We start from the raw sequence: 15,523 nt of genomic DNA on the forward strand, positions 1-15,523 counted from the left end.
CGAAAAAAGAATATCTTCGTACAGTATTATATTCATTTAATTGTTCCATTTTACAAATAACGTACCGTTCTTCTCATGACTAATTTATTTAGAAAAATCGTTGCATATGCAACGTATTAATAAATATCAATTATTATTATTATTATCATTATTATTATTATCATTATTATTATTATTATTATTATTATTATTATTATTATTATTATTATTATTATTATTATTATCATTATTATTATTATCATTATCATTATTATTATTATTATTATTATTATTATTATTATTATTATTATTATTATTATTATTGTTGTTATTATTATTAATATTGTAATTACAAAATGGATAATATTAAGTAGTCTGTCTACGGTAATCGTATACATCAATATCGGATGTAACATTGAAATGATAAAAGTATCTCACGATATAATAAATAAATAATAAATGGAAGACTTGTTGTTTAAAAAACTTTTCCGTTAAGATTAAAGAGTAAAAATAGAAAAACGATGATGTTGTCCCATTTCTTTAACGTTGTATAAAATTCTAAGACGAGATTAATTTTCTTTCTTAGACTTCAGAGATCTTTCTTTTTTTTTTTTTTTTTTTTTTTTTATTTGTTAAAAATAATATAAAATTAATGAGTTCAACGATGTTGTTAGTTAATTTTTCAAAGCTAATCGATTATATTTTTTTCGTCGTTCAGTTTCGTTCCGAGAGAGGAGGAACCTTCGTTCTCGTTGAATCTCGAAAGAAGAACTTTGAAGCAACCCCCACAAGTTGTGAGGCCGTTCGTCGGCGAGCAACACCCCCTACTCGCAGGGAGTCTAACAAACGACGTGGCGTGTCCCACGCTCGTAAATCATCTTTTCCTCGTCCTATCGTCGGAGATCTCGTGCGTTGTCAGCGTGCATGTGCACGGTCACCGACGCGCGCGTCTCGCTCGCGTTTCTTCCGTCGCATTACTTCCGCTTCTCTTTCTCTCTCCCTCGGTCTCTCTCTCTCTCTCTCTCTCTCTCTCTCTCTCTATCTCTCTTCCTTCTCACGCTAAATCTCTGATTTCTGTTGTTTCTTATTTCTTCTCTCTTTTCTTTTAATTTTTTTTTTTATTATTAATATTATTATTTTCTTTTTTTTTATTATTATTATTATTATTATTATTATTATTAATATCTATTATATTTCATACAATTTTTAAAAGATTGATCGCGATCAATCATCTACTCGAACTACTTGACGCATCAAAGGGCTCGATAACCCTTTGTAATTTAATTTTCTTTTGTTTCGGGATTTTTTTTTTTAATTTTATTTTATAAAGAAGAAAATTATATAACGTGAAATTAATGATATTATATAATTCATACGGTTGTGTGATTTGATTAGAAAAATTGCGAAATACATCGGCGATATGTTTAATTCTTATCAATTCTTAGCAAGTATTCTTAACAAGTATTACTTCAAATAGTGAATTATTAATGTTTCGAAATGATATCAAGAAAAGAAAAAAGAAAAAAAAATAAAGATACACGAGATGAGTTAAGGGCGTGTAATAATATTTTTATTAATTTCAAAGAAATTATTTTAAGCTTGATTTTACCTTTAAAATTTGTTTATTAACTAAAAATCGTTTGTTTATTTATTTATTTATTTTTTGTTTGACGTATAATGAACTAAAGAATGTTTCGATCTTAGTTAATAATCGCTAATTGTAAAATATAAATTTTGATATTTAATTGAAATTCATGCATAGGTAAAAATGCAATCGAAAAGTATATCTTTGGATTTTCTTTGATCGGTAAGAAATTTGGTAGTGCGCGGGAAAAGAACGTTATTAAAACGATGAATTTGAAGTTTTGGAATCGCATCGTTTAAGATCGGGCTGGGCTAAGCTCGGAAGAAGCTTACAGAGCAATCGGATAGAGAACGGCGCAACATCAGCGGCAAATTCGTGCATTGCCGGCCAACGCCGAGAGCGCGCAGTATGCTTTCTGCTTTCGATCGAACGAGCCTTGTGTGGAAAGTCTTCTTGGAGAAACTTTTTCTAATACAAAATATATGATTTCTCTTTCGGTACTTTTCCTTTCTTTTTATTATTATTATTATTATTATTATCATTATTATCATTATTATTATTTTTAATATAAAATCATCTCAAATTTAATATTAAAATGAGAGAAAAAAAAAAGAAACGAAAATATCTTCTCTCCTATTATTATTATTATTATTTCTAAGCAAGACAAATTTTTAAAACAAAAATAAAGAAAAAAAAGAACGAATTATACGTAAATACTGAATTTTTTGAATGTTCTTGTAATGCGTTTTAATTTAATTTCGTAAATAGATATCTCGATGTTTTTTGTCGATGTCAATTATTACATTGAAGTAATAGGAACGTTAAAATAAAGTGCATTTTCTAGAACTAATACCTACCGAATACGATGATCCTGCTATGTGCGGGATTACGTCGATTTTCTAGACGCCCCTTCAGACGCGTTCCTTCTACTACGTTCTTCGTTCTATGTGGCACGAAAGTCCGTGAAAAATAATTTAAAAATTTTCTTGGGCGAGAACGACAACGACGACGACGACGACGATGACGACGACGACGACGACGACGACGACGACGACGACGAAGCAGAGCGAGCGACATCGATCGATCGTTCTCTCTCTCTCTCTCTCTCTCTCTCTCTCTCTCTCTCTCTCTCTCTCTCTCTCTCTCTCTCTCTCTCTCTCTCTCTCTCTCTCTTTTTCTCTGGTCCGTTTGGCTCGGTCCGTTGTTACGGAGGATGTCTGTTGGAGGAAGATCGCTCTCGTTTGTCGAGAATGTCCTAAGAGGAGTTCTTCGCGCTGTAGTTAGGCGATATTTGAAAAGAAAAGCCTCCGTTGTTTTATTTCTTTATTATTCTTTTTATCTTATTTTATTTTATTTTATTTTATTTTATTTTATTTTATTTTATTTCTTTCTTTTTATTTTTTTAATTATTTATTTATTTTTCTTAACTCTTTCTTTTGAAGACTTACGACTTTTTCTTTTTCTCCTTTTCCTCTTTTTTTTTCTATTTGTCCATATCGATCTTTTTGATTAATTATTTTTAACGATTAATTATTTTTAATTATTATTTATAGTAGATATAACGTTCTCTTTTACTTGTCGTTCATTATTCACGCAAACGAAAATACTCGTTTTTTTTTCTTTTTTTTTTTTTTCATTTAAACATTTGATTGCCAGTCATTTCAGCCGGTGATTATGAAAATGGTCTAATAAGTCATTTGACATGTTCAATGGCATATTTTGTTTTACGCATTGTTCTTAAAATTGTTCGAATTACGTCAGATAATTATTTTTCTCTGGGAATATGAATATACATAGATAATTCTTTTCCATTTCTCATTATAGAATAATAATTTTTAAATAATTCGAACTACGATAAACGAAATATCACGAAATGAAGAATAAACTACTTGGACCACTTTCATAATCATGCAGCCGCCGGTGATTATGAAAGTCAATTCACGTAGAAAAGTGGCCAGCGTTTTAGAACGCGTTGCGCAATTGACGATGCGCACGAATCTATCAACGTTTGTTAAAACGAGAGTTTTTGTCGCGCCACCACTTGTCACTCTTCGACGAGACCTTTTTTCGAGGATCCATTGGTTCAAACTCGTACGATTAAAAAAAAAAAAGATACGAAAACAAAAAAAGGACTAAAATAAAATACTTTTATGTTTAAAATATCTAATGACATTCGATTATATATATATATATATTTTGTATATATATATATATATATACAAAAAAGAAGAAAGAAAAAGTTATTATTATAAAAGAAACATAGGAATTCGTTGAATTCGCACTCTCGTCACTTAGAAGAAACAAGCTCTTCTCGGACATTTCCCTCACGTCGATAGCAATCCGAACGAAATTTCCACGTGCTTTCTCTTCGTTACTTTCTCGAATCGTTCCTCTCGAACACGCCGCCGGCGGCTGCTCCTGCTGCTGCTGCTGTTGCCGCCGTTGCTGCTGCTGCTGCTGCTGCTGCCGCTGCCGCCGCCGCCGCCGCCACCGCCGTCTCTTCTACTGCTCCCGCACACTCGTCGTACCTTTCTACCTAGCGTAAACGCGTTACCGCGTTTCTATTTATCCTCTCTCCATCGTACGTCTCGAATTCGAGCTCTCTCTCACTTGGATTTTCGAGTCGTACGTCGAAGTGCTAAGTGTTTAAGACACAAACTGGTTGATTGACAAGTGAGATCGTTTAAAAAAAAAAAAAATGAGAGATACAACAAATATCGAGAATCTCTAAAATTTTATTAACGACCATTTTGATCGTATCCTCTTGTTGGATCGATCTCCATATTGAGATATATGTAATGTATTTTATTACTTACTACATTCATTATCGCGAACATTATGTTGCGATTTTGTATTTTATATGCTAATTATGGAGAACCTTTTCAATTTAATACAAGATAACAATTTTAATAATAGTAATAAGAGTAAAATAAGAATAATATTAATAGTAAGGGAAAATAATCTATAGTAGATATACATGTATACATAATGAAATATTATTAATCGTAAAAACAATACGAATACGCAAATAATAATAACAATAATGTCAACGATAATACTATTATATTATCATCATTATTAATAATAATAATAATAATAATAATAATAATATTATTATTATTATTATTATTATTATTATTATCGTTATTATTATTATCGTTATTATTATTATTATTATTATTATTATTATTATTATTATTATTATCATTATTATTATTATTGTTATTATTATTATCATTATTATCATCATTATTATCATCATCTATCTTACTTGAAGAGATCGGAATCGATACGATTTCATCATCCGTAAACGATTGTCCTAAAATGCAGGAAGCCATTTTCGGTATGATGAAGAGAACCGACGATCTCGTGACGTAATTGCCGGGTTCGTCTTTGTCCGCCAAATACGCGCGAATTTGCACGCAACGTGACCACGATGAAGTTCGAACTATACGCAAGTCCTACGGACGAATACGGACGAGTACACGCGAGTACGCTTGCGGTACTGAGTTGCACGCTGGCCTAAGGTCCCTCTGTCTCTGTCTCTTTCTCTTATTCTCTCTCTCTCTCTCTTTCTCTCTCTCTGTCTCTTTCTCTCTCTCTCTCTCTCTCTCTCTCTCTCTCTCTCTCTCTCTCTCTCTCTCTCTCTCTCTCTCTCCGTATACGTTAGCCAGTGTTGGTTTCTCTACGTGCTTCGCCGGCAAACGCGAAGCCTCTGCCTCTTTGAATTCCAACCCTTCCTATTACTACTCCTGTTCGATGAAAAGTAGTACTCCTTTGAAAGATTTCTCCATTTTCACGAATTTGATTTCTTTCTTTTCTTTCTTTTTTTCTTTTTCCCCCTTTATAAGTCTTGACAATAAAAAAAAAAGAAAGAGAGAGAGAGAGAGAGAGAGAGAGAGAGAGAGAGAGAGAGAGAGAGAGAGAGAGAGAGAGATGAAAAATACAACTATATCTCTTCTTCGAGGAAATATATATTCGATATCACGCATGGGAACGTTCGAAAAATTCTTCTTTATTATACAAATGATAAAGTACAGGAATTAATGGAAAGAAAGATGGTAGTCTAGTTAGATATAAAAATTGAAAGAGAAAGAAAAAGAGGGAGAAAGAGAGAAAGAGAGAGAGAAAAGCAAAGGAAAAAGAGGACAGTAGAAAACGGGACAAGTTTCTCGGAAGGTTGAGAACCGCTATGGGAGCCTGGGTAATAAAATGAGGGCCCCTGCTCTCCCCTGGGGGTGGGGCCCCCTCGATAACCCATATTGTACCCCCTGCTCCCCCTTAGCTTGGCCCCTCTCGCCGCCGCCCCTGGCCGTATATACTCCGATCGGCCGGGAGAGTTTTGTCCGGCATTCTACAGCCAGAGAGAAATCTTCAATGATCTATCTCCGATCGAATCCTTCATTCGAAAATTTTCAAAAATGATGGCTCATCTCTGACGAATTTTCCCGATTTTTTCATATAGTTAAACCAACAAATTTCAATGATCTTCGACGTTCGAACGATTTTTCCTGTAAAATCGAGAGGCGGAGCGCGCGGACAATACTTTACCCGCGACGTATATACACGATCATATACCACCCCTAGTCTCCCCACACCCCCCTAACAACAGTGGGGTGGTACAGTCTCGGCGAAAAGTCGACGGCAACCCTAGCCACTGTACAGACCGAGCAGAAGAGCTTTCTCAGTTGAAGAGAATGAGAATGAGAAAGAAAAAAGAGAAAGAGGATAGAGAGAGAAAAAGAGAGAGAGAGAGAGAGAGAGAGAAAGAGAAAGAGGAAGAGAGAGAAGGAAATGTTCGAAGAAATGAATGGCTGAAAAAAATGCTGCCCAAAGAGGGCAAGGGTGGATGCGAATATTGGATAGATATTAAAGAAGGAAGGGGCCCTAAGAACGAGAACGGCTAAGGAAGAAAAAAGAAAAAAGAAAAAAGAATCGTTTCGAGTGTCTTCACTGTATACGTGTAACGTGCATACATACATATATACATGCATATATAAACATGTATACATGCGTACATACATGCGTATGTGCATGCGTACGAACGTGTGTGCTTCAAGGGATTGCAATAGTTTTGTCTTATTTCGAATTTCGAAAGAGAGAAGGAAAAGAAAGAAGAGGGAGAGAAAGAGAGAGAGAGAGAGAGAGAGAGAGAGAGAGAGAGAGAGAGAGAGAGAGAGAGAGAGAGAGAGAGAGAGAGAGAGAGAGAGAGAGATGGAAAAGGGGTGGGTTGAACGGTGGAAGCGAATCGATGAAAAGAAATGTATTCGTCGCGAGTGGCAGCTTTAAGATAGGGTGGTCTACGTCGAAGGCGTCCGTTCGAGGGGTACCTATGTACCTGGTAACACTGGAATTATACCGGATTCTTTCAGTCTCAACGGAATGCCGGAATCAGACTGGAATTCGGAGAGTCGATGCCGGACATTTTTTTCCGCGCTCTTTGGTCGTCGGCGTACAAGCGTTCGAAACAGAAAAGGAAAAAGACAGAGAGAGAGAGAGAGAGAGAGAGAGAGAGAAAGAGAGAAACAGAAAGAAAGAGAGAGAAAGAGAAAAAGAAAGAAAGAGAAGGATACAGCAGCAACGAATGGTTGGATAGAGATTGGTGCTAGAAAGAGAGAGAGAGGGAGTGGTAGGTGCGCGCGCGCACACGCTTATTACGACGCAACGACGGGCCGATTTTTTTCCACCGGAGGCCACCTCGATCTCTCGACAAATTGAATTCGACCACCATCTCCCTCAACTCTCCCTCTCCTATAGCTACTCTCTTCGTTCTCTCTCTCTCTCTCTCTCTCTCTCTCTCTCTCTCTCTCTTACTTTCTCTCTCGCTCTCTCTTGTGTCGGCTAATAAGAGCCCGGAACTTGAATTTTTCGTTGCTTTGTCGGAAAATCATAAAAATTAGCAGGCCCGTTCGGGCACGGATTTATCGTCGGTATAACGGTCCGGAACCTTTGCCCAGTACCTCCTCTTTAATTGCTACCGTGCGCAACGTGTCGCTGGTTTATTCTTTTTTCTTTCTTTCTTTTTTTTTTTTTTTTTCCTTTTTTTTCCGCCTGTATCTTTTTTCCCCTTTTTTTTTTAGCTAGTTTTTTTTTTTGTTACCCTCTTTTTTCGTTTTCTTTCTTCCTTTCTTTCTTTTTGTTCTTTATCATCATTATTTCTACAAGAAAAAGGAAAATAACGGGCCATCAGGGGGGGGGGATGAGTGGGTGGTTGATTGGATGATGGGTGATGAAGAAAAAAACATGACTGTATCGTCTCTTTGGATTTATTCATTACTAGATTTTTTAGGTTTATATTCTCATACGTTATAAATTATTATTTATGGTTCGCTATTAGTAGACTTGAAAAAGTTTTACCTAGATAAAATTAATATTCGATTTTATAATGCACGGGAAATATTATCGACGGAGAGAACAAAGAGAGAGAGAAAGATTGTGAGAGAGAGAGAGAGAGAGAGAGAGAGAGAGAGAGAGAGAGAGAGAGAGAGAGATTATGAGAGAGCGAGAGGGAGAGAGAGAGAGATTATGAGAGAGCGAGAGTGAGAGAAAAAGATTGAGAGAGAGAGAGAGAGAGGAAGAGAAAAAAAGATTATGAGAGAGAGAGAGAGAGGGAGAGAGAGAGAGAGAGAACGCAATAAAATCCAGGGAACAAATCTAGGCACACGCTGCTAGAAGCGAAGTCGAAAATGTATCGATCGCCGGTTCCGAAACATCGTTGCGGTTGGTAGACACGAATATACGTAGAACATATGTATATGTGTAGAAATTTAATGTCCGATCGAGGCAAGAATAGTCTGTTACATGCCTCATCCACATTGGCCGAGTTACCTCAAAAATATCAAAAATGATCAAACGAACGAGGCATATACTTACCTCACCTATCGATAGAGAGAATCCTTCAAGTGTGATCTTGGAAGAAATCCTGAAGAAAAAAACAAAAAAGAAATTGGATACGTTCGAATTTTTATGAGGAGACACACACACAGACACACACACATATATATACCTTTTTTTCCGTACCCCGAGCCGTTTGTGACTTGCGATGTTACTTCAATGTCGCTTATTTGTCGAGCATAATCTCGTTCACTTTGTCCATTTCAATAAGCATTCCAAAGTTCATCCTCAATCTTTCTCTCTCTCTCTCTCTCTCTCTCTCTCTCTCTCTCTCTCTCTCTCTCTCTCTTTCTCTTTTTCTTTTTTTTCTCCTTTTTCTTCCATTTTCTTGGACTCCGTAAAGGACTCGCGACGCGTTTGCCAGAAATATCAATTTGTGCTGGAGTGGCAACAGTTTGCTTGATTTGGCACGGGCCGGCAGCTTACGTCCGAAATAAATCTTCATGTTCGCGCGAGTACACACGTACTGACACGTAGACACACGTATATACACCCGCGCATATGACGCGGGATGGACGGTGAAACGGAAAAGCGATTGTCCTCTTTCGAATTTGACACTACTCATTCTATCTTTCTTCCTCGTTTGTCTGTTTTTGAGAAAAGTATCCCTTTTCTCTTTTCGCGATTCAAAGTCACTTTTATACTTTTTTCGTATATATATATATATATATATATATATATTTTTTTTTTATATATATATATATTTTTATATGTATAGTTTTATATATATATTTTTTTTTCATATAGACATATATGTGTAAAAAAAAAATGGCAAGAAAAAAGTTAACTCCCAGGCTCAATTCCCTAATATAAAAATCGTAATAAAATTATGAAATAAATGAAACGTGTCAAAATTGGTATAGATAGACGTGCCAGTGTAACAGTAGTTGGAGTTTGGTGAAACAAGTTTGCTGCTTGCCGGTGGATCGATCGGTTGCGATATCTTTCGTAATTTCGAGCTTCACGGATCCAGCATCGTGTCGTATCTTCTTCCTTCCGCCTCGTCTCTGGGCTTCGCCGTGCTGCTAGTTGCCCGGGCAACGACGTTCTTGCTAAAATTTCCACCCTCGCGTTCTCTCTCTCTCTCTCTCTCTCTCTCTCTCTCTCTCTCTCTCTCTCTCTCTCTCTCTCTCTCTCTTTCTCTCTCTTTCCCTCTCTCTTTCTCTCTCGTTGCAAGCACGAGAAACGGGATAGAAGGAATCGAGCACGTTCGAAACGCGTGATTCGCGATAAAAAGACGAAAGTCCGTGTTTCGATCCACAACGAAGAGTGATCCACCATCGAAGTGAGAGGAATCTCGTTTCTTCGTGAATCTCAATATCGTTCACAGTGAACACGGCTTAGTTGATGCGGTGTAGACCCAGGAAGATAAAGCTTTACTCGATAACGTCACGGAAAAAGACATCCCACGCGTGGAAAAATAATAATAAGAGGGTGGGGACAGGCGAGATGTATAATTGAATGAAAGCACAGTGAACAAAGTCCTTTCTTTTACTAAAGAAAAAAGAGAGAAAGAGAGAGAGAGAGAGAGAACGAAGAAAGAGGGAGGAAAAGGAAAAGGGAGACGGAGAGACAGAGACAGAGACAGAGAGATAAAGAGTGAGAAAGGAATGGGTGGGGGTGGGAGGACGAAATGCTATAATTTCAAGCCAGACAGTCATGCGTTATTCAGCGCCGCATACAGACGTTCCCCACTACCCTGTCTCCACCTTCTTATCGTCCTTCGTTCGACCCTCTCTTCTCTTCAATCCCATTCCTCTGTCCCTTTTCCACGCTTCGTTCTTCTATCTTCCTTTTTTCACTTTTTCTTCCTCGTTTTTCCCTTATTTTCTTTTCCTTTCTTTCTTTTTTACCCACTCCCCCCTTTTTTGTATATTTTTTTCTCTCCTTCCTTTTTCCTTCTCTTCGAATTTTTTTCAGATTTTTTTGTATTTTTTTTCCGGTTTGCGAATCAAGTCCCACAGGAAAAATCGTCACGATATTATTGTCATTGCTGTACTGTAAACGAACCTGTCCGACCTTTTTACCTTTTCCCTTCTCCTACCTCCTCTTTCTCTTTATTATTTTTCTTATTCTTTTTAAATGTTAAAAAGACTTCTTCAACTTAGTTGTTGTTGTTGTAATTATTATTATTATTATTATTATTATTATTATTATTATTATTATTATTATTATTATTATTATTATTATCATTATCATTATCATTATCATTATCATTATTATTATCGTTGTTTTTGTTGTTGTTGTTCCAGGATAGCGACAATCTATGGTGGGACTCGTTCGCGACAGAATTCTTCGAGGACGATGCTACGCTCACCCTCACCTTCTGTCTGGAGGATGGACCGAAGAGATACAGTTAGTATAATTGAATATTAAAATGTCAATAAAAAAAAAAAAAAATAAAGAAACACACACGCACTCAAAACACGCTTGTTACGATCATACATTTAAATGTTTTAATCAATGATAAGATCACATTGAATCGTAAGTCGTACGATAAATCTAAATTAATTACGTAATATTAAATACGAAATCGACGTTATTGAACAAAATATTAAATAAATACGATCTCAAATAGAACAATCATTAAAATTTCATACCTTGGCCTTCTTGACAAACGTTCAAGATGAATGGGAAGATGAATGATGGTAACGTTTGCCGGGTCGTACATTTATTTTAAATAATAACTCGCCACCGCGGAGCAATTTTATAGTAGGTGCCACTTTTAATGTCTCTACCCTAGTGTTCGCTCGTATTCTCTTTCTCTCTCTCTCTCTCTCTCTCTTTTTCTCTCTCTCTCTCCCTCTCTCTCTCTCTTAGTAGACGTTCTACTGCAGGAGGATGTATGGCGACAAGGTGATTACACGTTGCTCGCCGCTATCGTCCAAGCTCGCGCGAACGACAGGAGGAGGTACCATCTGCCTCGATGCGAATTATCTCGCACCGAAAGATCGACTTGGCGTTTGTCGTGGGCCTTAAATCTCTCTTTCTCTCTCTTTTCTCTCTTTCTCTTTTTCTTTCTCTCTCTCTCTTTCTCTCTCTCTCTCTCTCTCTTTCTCTCTCTCTCTCTCTCTTTCTCTCTCCCTTTCTTATCGCGTACACGTAAACATATACATACAACATATACAACCACATATCAACCAGTTCGGCCCGTTGCTTTCTACGAGATGGTCGGCTAATAGCACGCTTATCCTTTCAGCGATAGGAAGGACGCTAATACCTAGGTACTTCCGTTCGATATTCGAAGGTGGAGTGACGGAACTTTACTACAACATGAAGCACCCGAAGGAGTCGTTTCACAATACTAGTATAACGCTAGACTGTGATCACTGCGTCATGGTCACGCATCACGGCAAGCCAATGTTTACGAAGGTGAGAGTTTCGTCTGATCTCATACTTTCTTTTTCTTTCTCTCTTTCTGTCTATCTGTCCTCTTTCTTTATTCTTCCGATTGCCTAAAATCAGAGAGAGAAATCTGTTAGGCAAACTGTATCGTTTAAACGAGCATGAAACTAATTTTGCCGATGTTTCCGTTTTAGGTGTGTACAGAGGGTAGGTTAATATTGGAGTTCACCTTTGACGACCTTATGAGGATAAAGTCGTGGCATATGTCAGTAAGAACACATCGAGAATTGGTACCAAGGTCGGTTGTAGGCATGCAGCAAGATCCTACGGTACTAGAACAGCTTAGTAAGAACATCACTAGACAGGGTATCACCAACTCTACTCTGAATTATCTCAGGGTAAGTTTCCAAACATAATAACTTTTATGGAATGATTGATAATCGAAAGAAATAGTAATATCACCAAAGGGGAATGGATTCCATTCGCGAAAGTTTCTCTCTCTCTCTCTCTCTCTCTCTCTCTCTCTCTCTCTTTCGTTGTATATATCCGGGTTACAAGATATATGTTTGTTATATCTACCTTCTTCTTTAGTCGCACGGAAGCGCTTTCACCGTGAACGAACATGCGCGCGCGCGTTTGTACGTACGTATCTGAACGTATTTGTTTCTCGAAAGTCCTCTTCGGTGTTATTCGCATCTCTAGAAATGTAACTTATTAATGTTGTAAAATAAGTATATTCGTTGTATTAAATGTCTTTTTTCTTTTTTTTTTTTTATTTTTCGTATTCTTTCTTTACAGTTATGTGTTATTTTGGAACCGATGCAAGAACTAATGTCGAGGCACAAGGCGTACGCGTTATCACCAAGGGATTGTCTGAAGACGACCTTGTTCCAGAAATGGCAGAGGATGGTTGCCCCGCCGGGTAAGAGAGGTAGACGAACAGTTGCTTTACATGAGAAGCACCAGCCAGTGGAGCCCGAACAAACGGATCAGTCTAAAACGAGATTAATTCGTATTTATCAATTCTTAATGATTGATTATATTTTCTCGATGCTTCTTTCCAAGGACATAACGTCGACTTTTCCCGTTTACTTGGTTATTCCAAATATATCATCCATTACCTCATTATATATATGTATATATATATATATATATATATATATATATATATATATATATATGTCGTATATTCGTTTCGATTTTGATCTTCTTATCTATTCACTTTCATCTGGACATTTCCTATTTCCCTGACTATTGGCCATTCCAACCAAGGTCGACGTAACCGTGGAAGTAAGTAGGCGGTTTCGCGCGCGAACAATTCTATATCTAGCGTGTTTCTCTGTAAAGATCGTAAGAAGGAGTATGTATATATATATATTTATATATATATATATATATATATATATGAATATATATAATATATATACGTAGATTGCTTGAGAAAGAGTGTATCGTCTGTCGATCGATGCATGGCGTGCTTGTATGTGTAAGAGACCTTTGATTACGAAAAGAAAGGTCCACAGCTGGGTAGCGAACTTGGTTTTATCAGTGTGTTCCGTACGTGGCCCTTAGAGTGCTACATCGGGCTAACGATGAAACGTTGACTCGCGATATTCATTCGTTGTTAATCTTTTTTTTTAGAATCACAGAGGCCAACGAGTAAAAGAAGAAAGCGAAAGGGCAGTACCTCTGGGCCGGGAAACAACGCTCCTCCTGCGCCTAGTAAAAAGAGGTCACCAGGGCCGAATTTTTCTCTAGCGTCGCAGGCAAGTGTACGCACTTGACAATGAATCATCGGATTTCGTTGAATCCAGACTTAGGCTCTGAATTTTAAAGTTGTTTAATATATTTTTTCTTTTTTTTCGTAGGATGTGATGGTCGTAGGAGAGCCATCTCTGATGGGCGGCGAGTTCGGTGACGAGGACGAACGGTTGATCACAAGGCTCGAGAACACGCAGTATGATGCGGCGAATAGCTTAGACCCACATAGTCACGACACGACGGGTGGCCCGCCTCCGCATCCTCATCAATTCCATTCAGAGCCAACACCGGGTAACTCTTGGCCACCAGATCGTGGCCCTGGTCCCGGACCTCCGCAAGGTGGACCTGGTAGTCAGGTAATAACCTCTATTAAACTTTAAAAAGAAAGAATCGAATATTCGGTATCTACAGAGAACCGTCTTCTTAACTCCGATTTAGAGATGCTAAAGAGCGGCTGCCCGCGCTCCTATAGGCGAGAGGCGGTCGAAGAACACATCAGAAAACCGTGAGGTTTGTAGAGGAACGGAAGTTATAACGGAGCATCTGGTGTGCGACGTGTTACAGGGCGTCCAGGGTACGCAGGGAGGCGGATCTTCGGGTGTCGCGGGTTCGCAGGATGGCAGTCAACAGCAGCAAGACAAGAAGAGCCCCGCGGTGAGCCAGTGAGGCCAGGAGTCCCCGCGCCCTCCCACCAGAGGGCGACGGGGGCGCAAGCCCAAAAACGTGGCTCCCTAGCGGGGCGAGAATCCGAACCTCCCCACCGGCTATCTTGGCACGTCCGGTTGCGGCACGGGCTGTACGCCTGGCTGCGCTACCGGCTGCACGTCTGGCTGCACGTCTGGCTCTTCTTCGGCCGGCAGGTTGTCGCACGTTGGCGTACCCTTTGGCAGCGTTCCATTCTCTTGTCAGGCAACTGGCATACCACCGAGCCATCATCATCCGGAGCATCAGCAGCATCATCATCCCCATCATCCGCGTTTGGGACATGTAGCCGCGGCAGCCAGTGCTGCCGCCGCTGCAGCCGCCTCTATGGGGATGGAATCCTCCGATTTGGTTGCGGTGGCTCATTACCAGGCCCAACAACTTCAGCGACAATTGTTGGCCGAGCAGTCGGCTCCGGGCACGATGCTGCCACCGTCTGCTCAGTCTACTGGTGGAGGCTTGACGCAGCCGTTACAACAGGGACAGCAAACTCAACAATCCCAGAGCCAGGACCCGCTGCAGAGCTTGGTGCAGCAGTTGCTCTGTCTGCAGCAGATCGAGTATTTCCTCGCACAGCGCGGTCACAAGTGATATACGCCTGCATACATATATACATATATGCGCGTTTAATATATATATGTATGTATGTGTTTATACGTTAAGCGTTTATCTGCGGTGTCTCTTCTACTCCTCCTCCTTCTCCATCGTCGTCGTCGTTGTTCGACTCTCGCACGCGTTAGCTCGTCTCGATAATGACGAGAGAACTTTTATGCGCGTCCGGCGAGAAAAATCTGTATGATTGTTTGTAGCATGTGTGGTGGTGATGATGATTATAATTATGATTATGATTATGATGATGATGATGATGATGATGATGATGATAATGATAATGATGATGATGATGATGATAATGATGATGATGATGATGATAATGATAATGATAATGATGATGATTATGATGTTGTTGATGATAATGATAGTGATAATGATGATAATGATAATGATGATTATGATGATGATGATGATGATGATTTGTACGTGAATGAGAAAGACGGAGAGAGTAAGGCTCCGCGCGTCGACAAAACCGCAGATATTCATCCGAATCTTCTCTTTCTTCGATCGTGAACCGCGTCTCTTCTCTTGCTGCGGCAGCCAACGATGCTCCTGTTCATTCGAATATCTTTTTCTCTCTCCTTGTATTTTGATTTCGAAGGAAAAAAAACAAAGTAAAAATAAAAAAACTTATTTCCATCCCTC

At 38.6% G+C, this 15,523-nt stretch overlaps 2 protein-coding genes across 9 annotated transcripts in view; both read left to right on the forward strand.

Annotated features, from left to right (window-relative positions):
- The window catches only part of LOC124950652 (LIM domain-binding protein 2), a 122,672-nt gene extending 108,364 nt beyond the window's left edge, over positions 1-14,308 (forward strand). For 6 of the 8 annotated variants that reach the window (XM_047497632.1, XM_047497633.1, XM_047497627.1 and 3 more), the window contains 7 exons: positions 10,711-10,813; positions 11,658-11,830; positions 11,998-12,201; positions 12,602-12,734; positions 13,445-13,569; positions 13,672-13,920; positions 14,129-14,308. In XM_047497632.1, the coding sequence (XP_047353588.1) occupies positions 10,711-10,813; positions 11,658-11,830; positions 11,998-12,201; positions 12,602-12,734; positions 13,445-13,569; positions 13,672-13,920; positions 14,129-14,230 (1,089 nt within the window). In that variant the 3' untranslated portion in view covers positions 14,231-14,308. Of the gene's footprint in view, positions 1-10,710; positions 10,814-11,657; positions 11,831-11,997; positions 12,202-12,601; positions 12,735-13,444; positions 13,570-13,671; positions 13,921-14,002 lie in introns of all 8 variants that reach the window. The other 2 variants (XM_047497631.1, XM_047497629.1) reach the window with 2 other exon arrangements.
- LOC124950640 (ecdysone-induced protein 74EF-like) overlaps positions 14,300-15,523 on the forward strand; it is a gene marked incomplete at its 5' end in the record, with an annotated part of 3,320 nt that continues 2,096 nt past the window's right edge. The window contains one exon of the mRNA XM_047497608.1: positions 14,300-15,523. This exon is cut by the window's right edge and continues 2,096 nt beyond it. Within this exon, the coding sequence (XP_047353564.1) occupies positions 14,300-14,857 (558 nt within the window).

The sequence above is a fragment of the Vespa velutina genome, chromosome 7 (genome assembly GCF_912470025.1).
Source record: "Vespa velutina chromosome 7, iVesVel2.1, whole genome shotgun sequence".
NCBI lineage: Eukaryota > Metazoa > Arthropoda > Insecta > Hymenoptera > Vespidae > Vespa > Vespa velutina.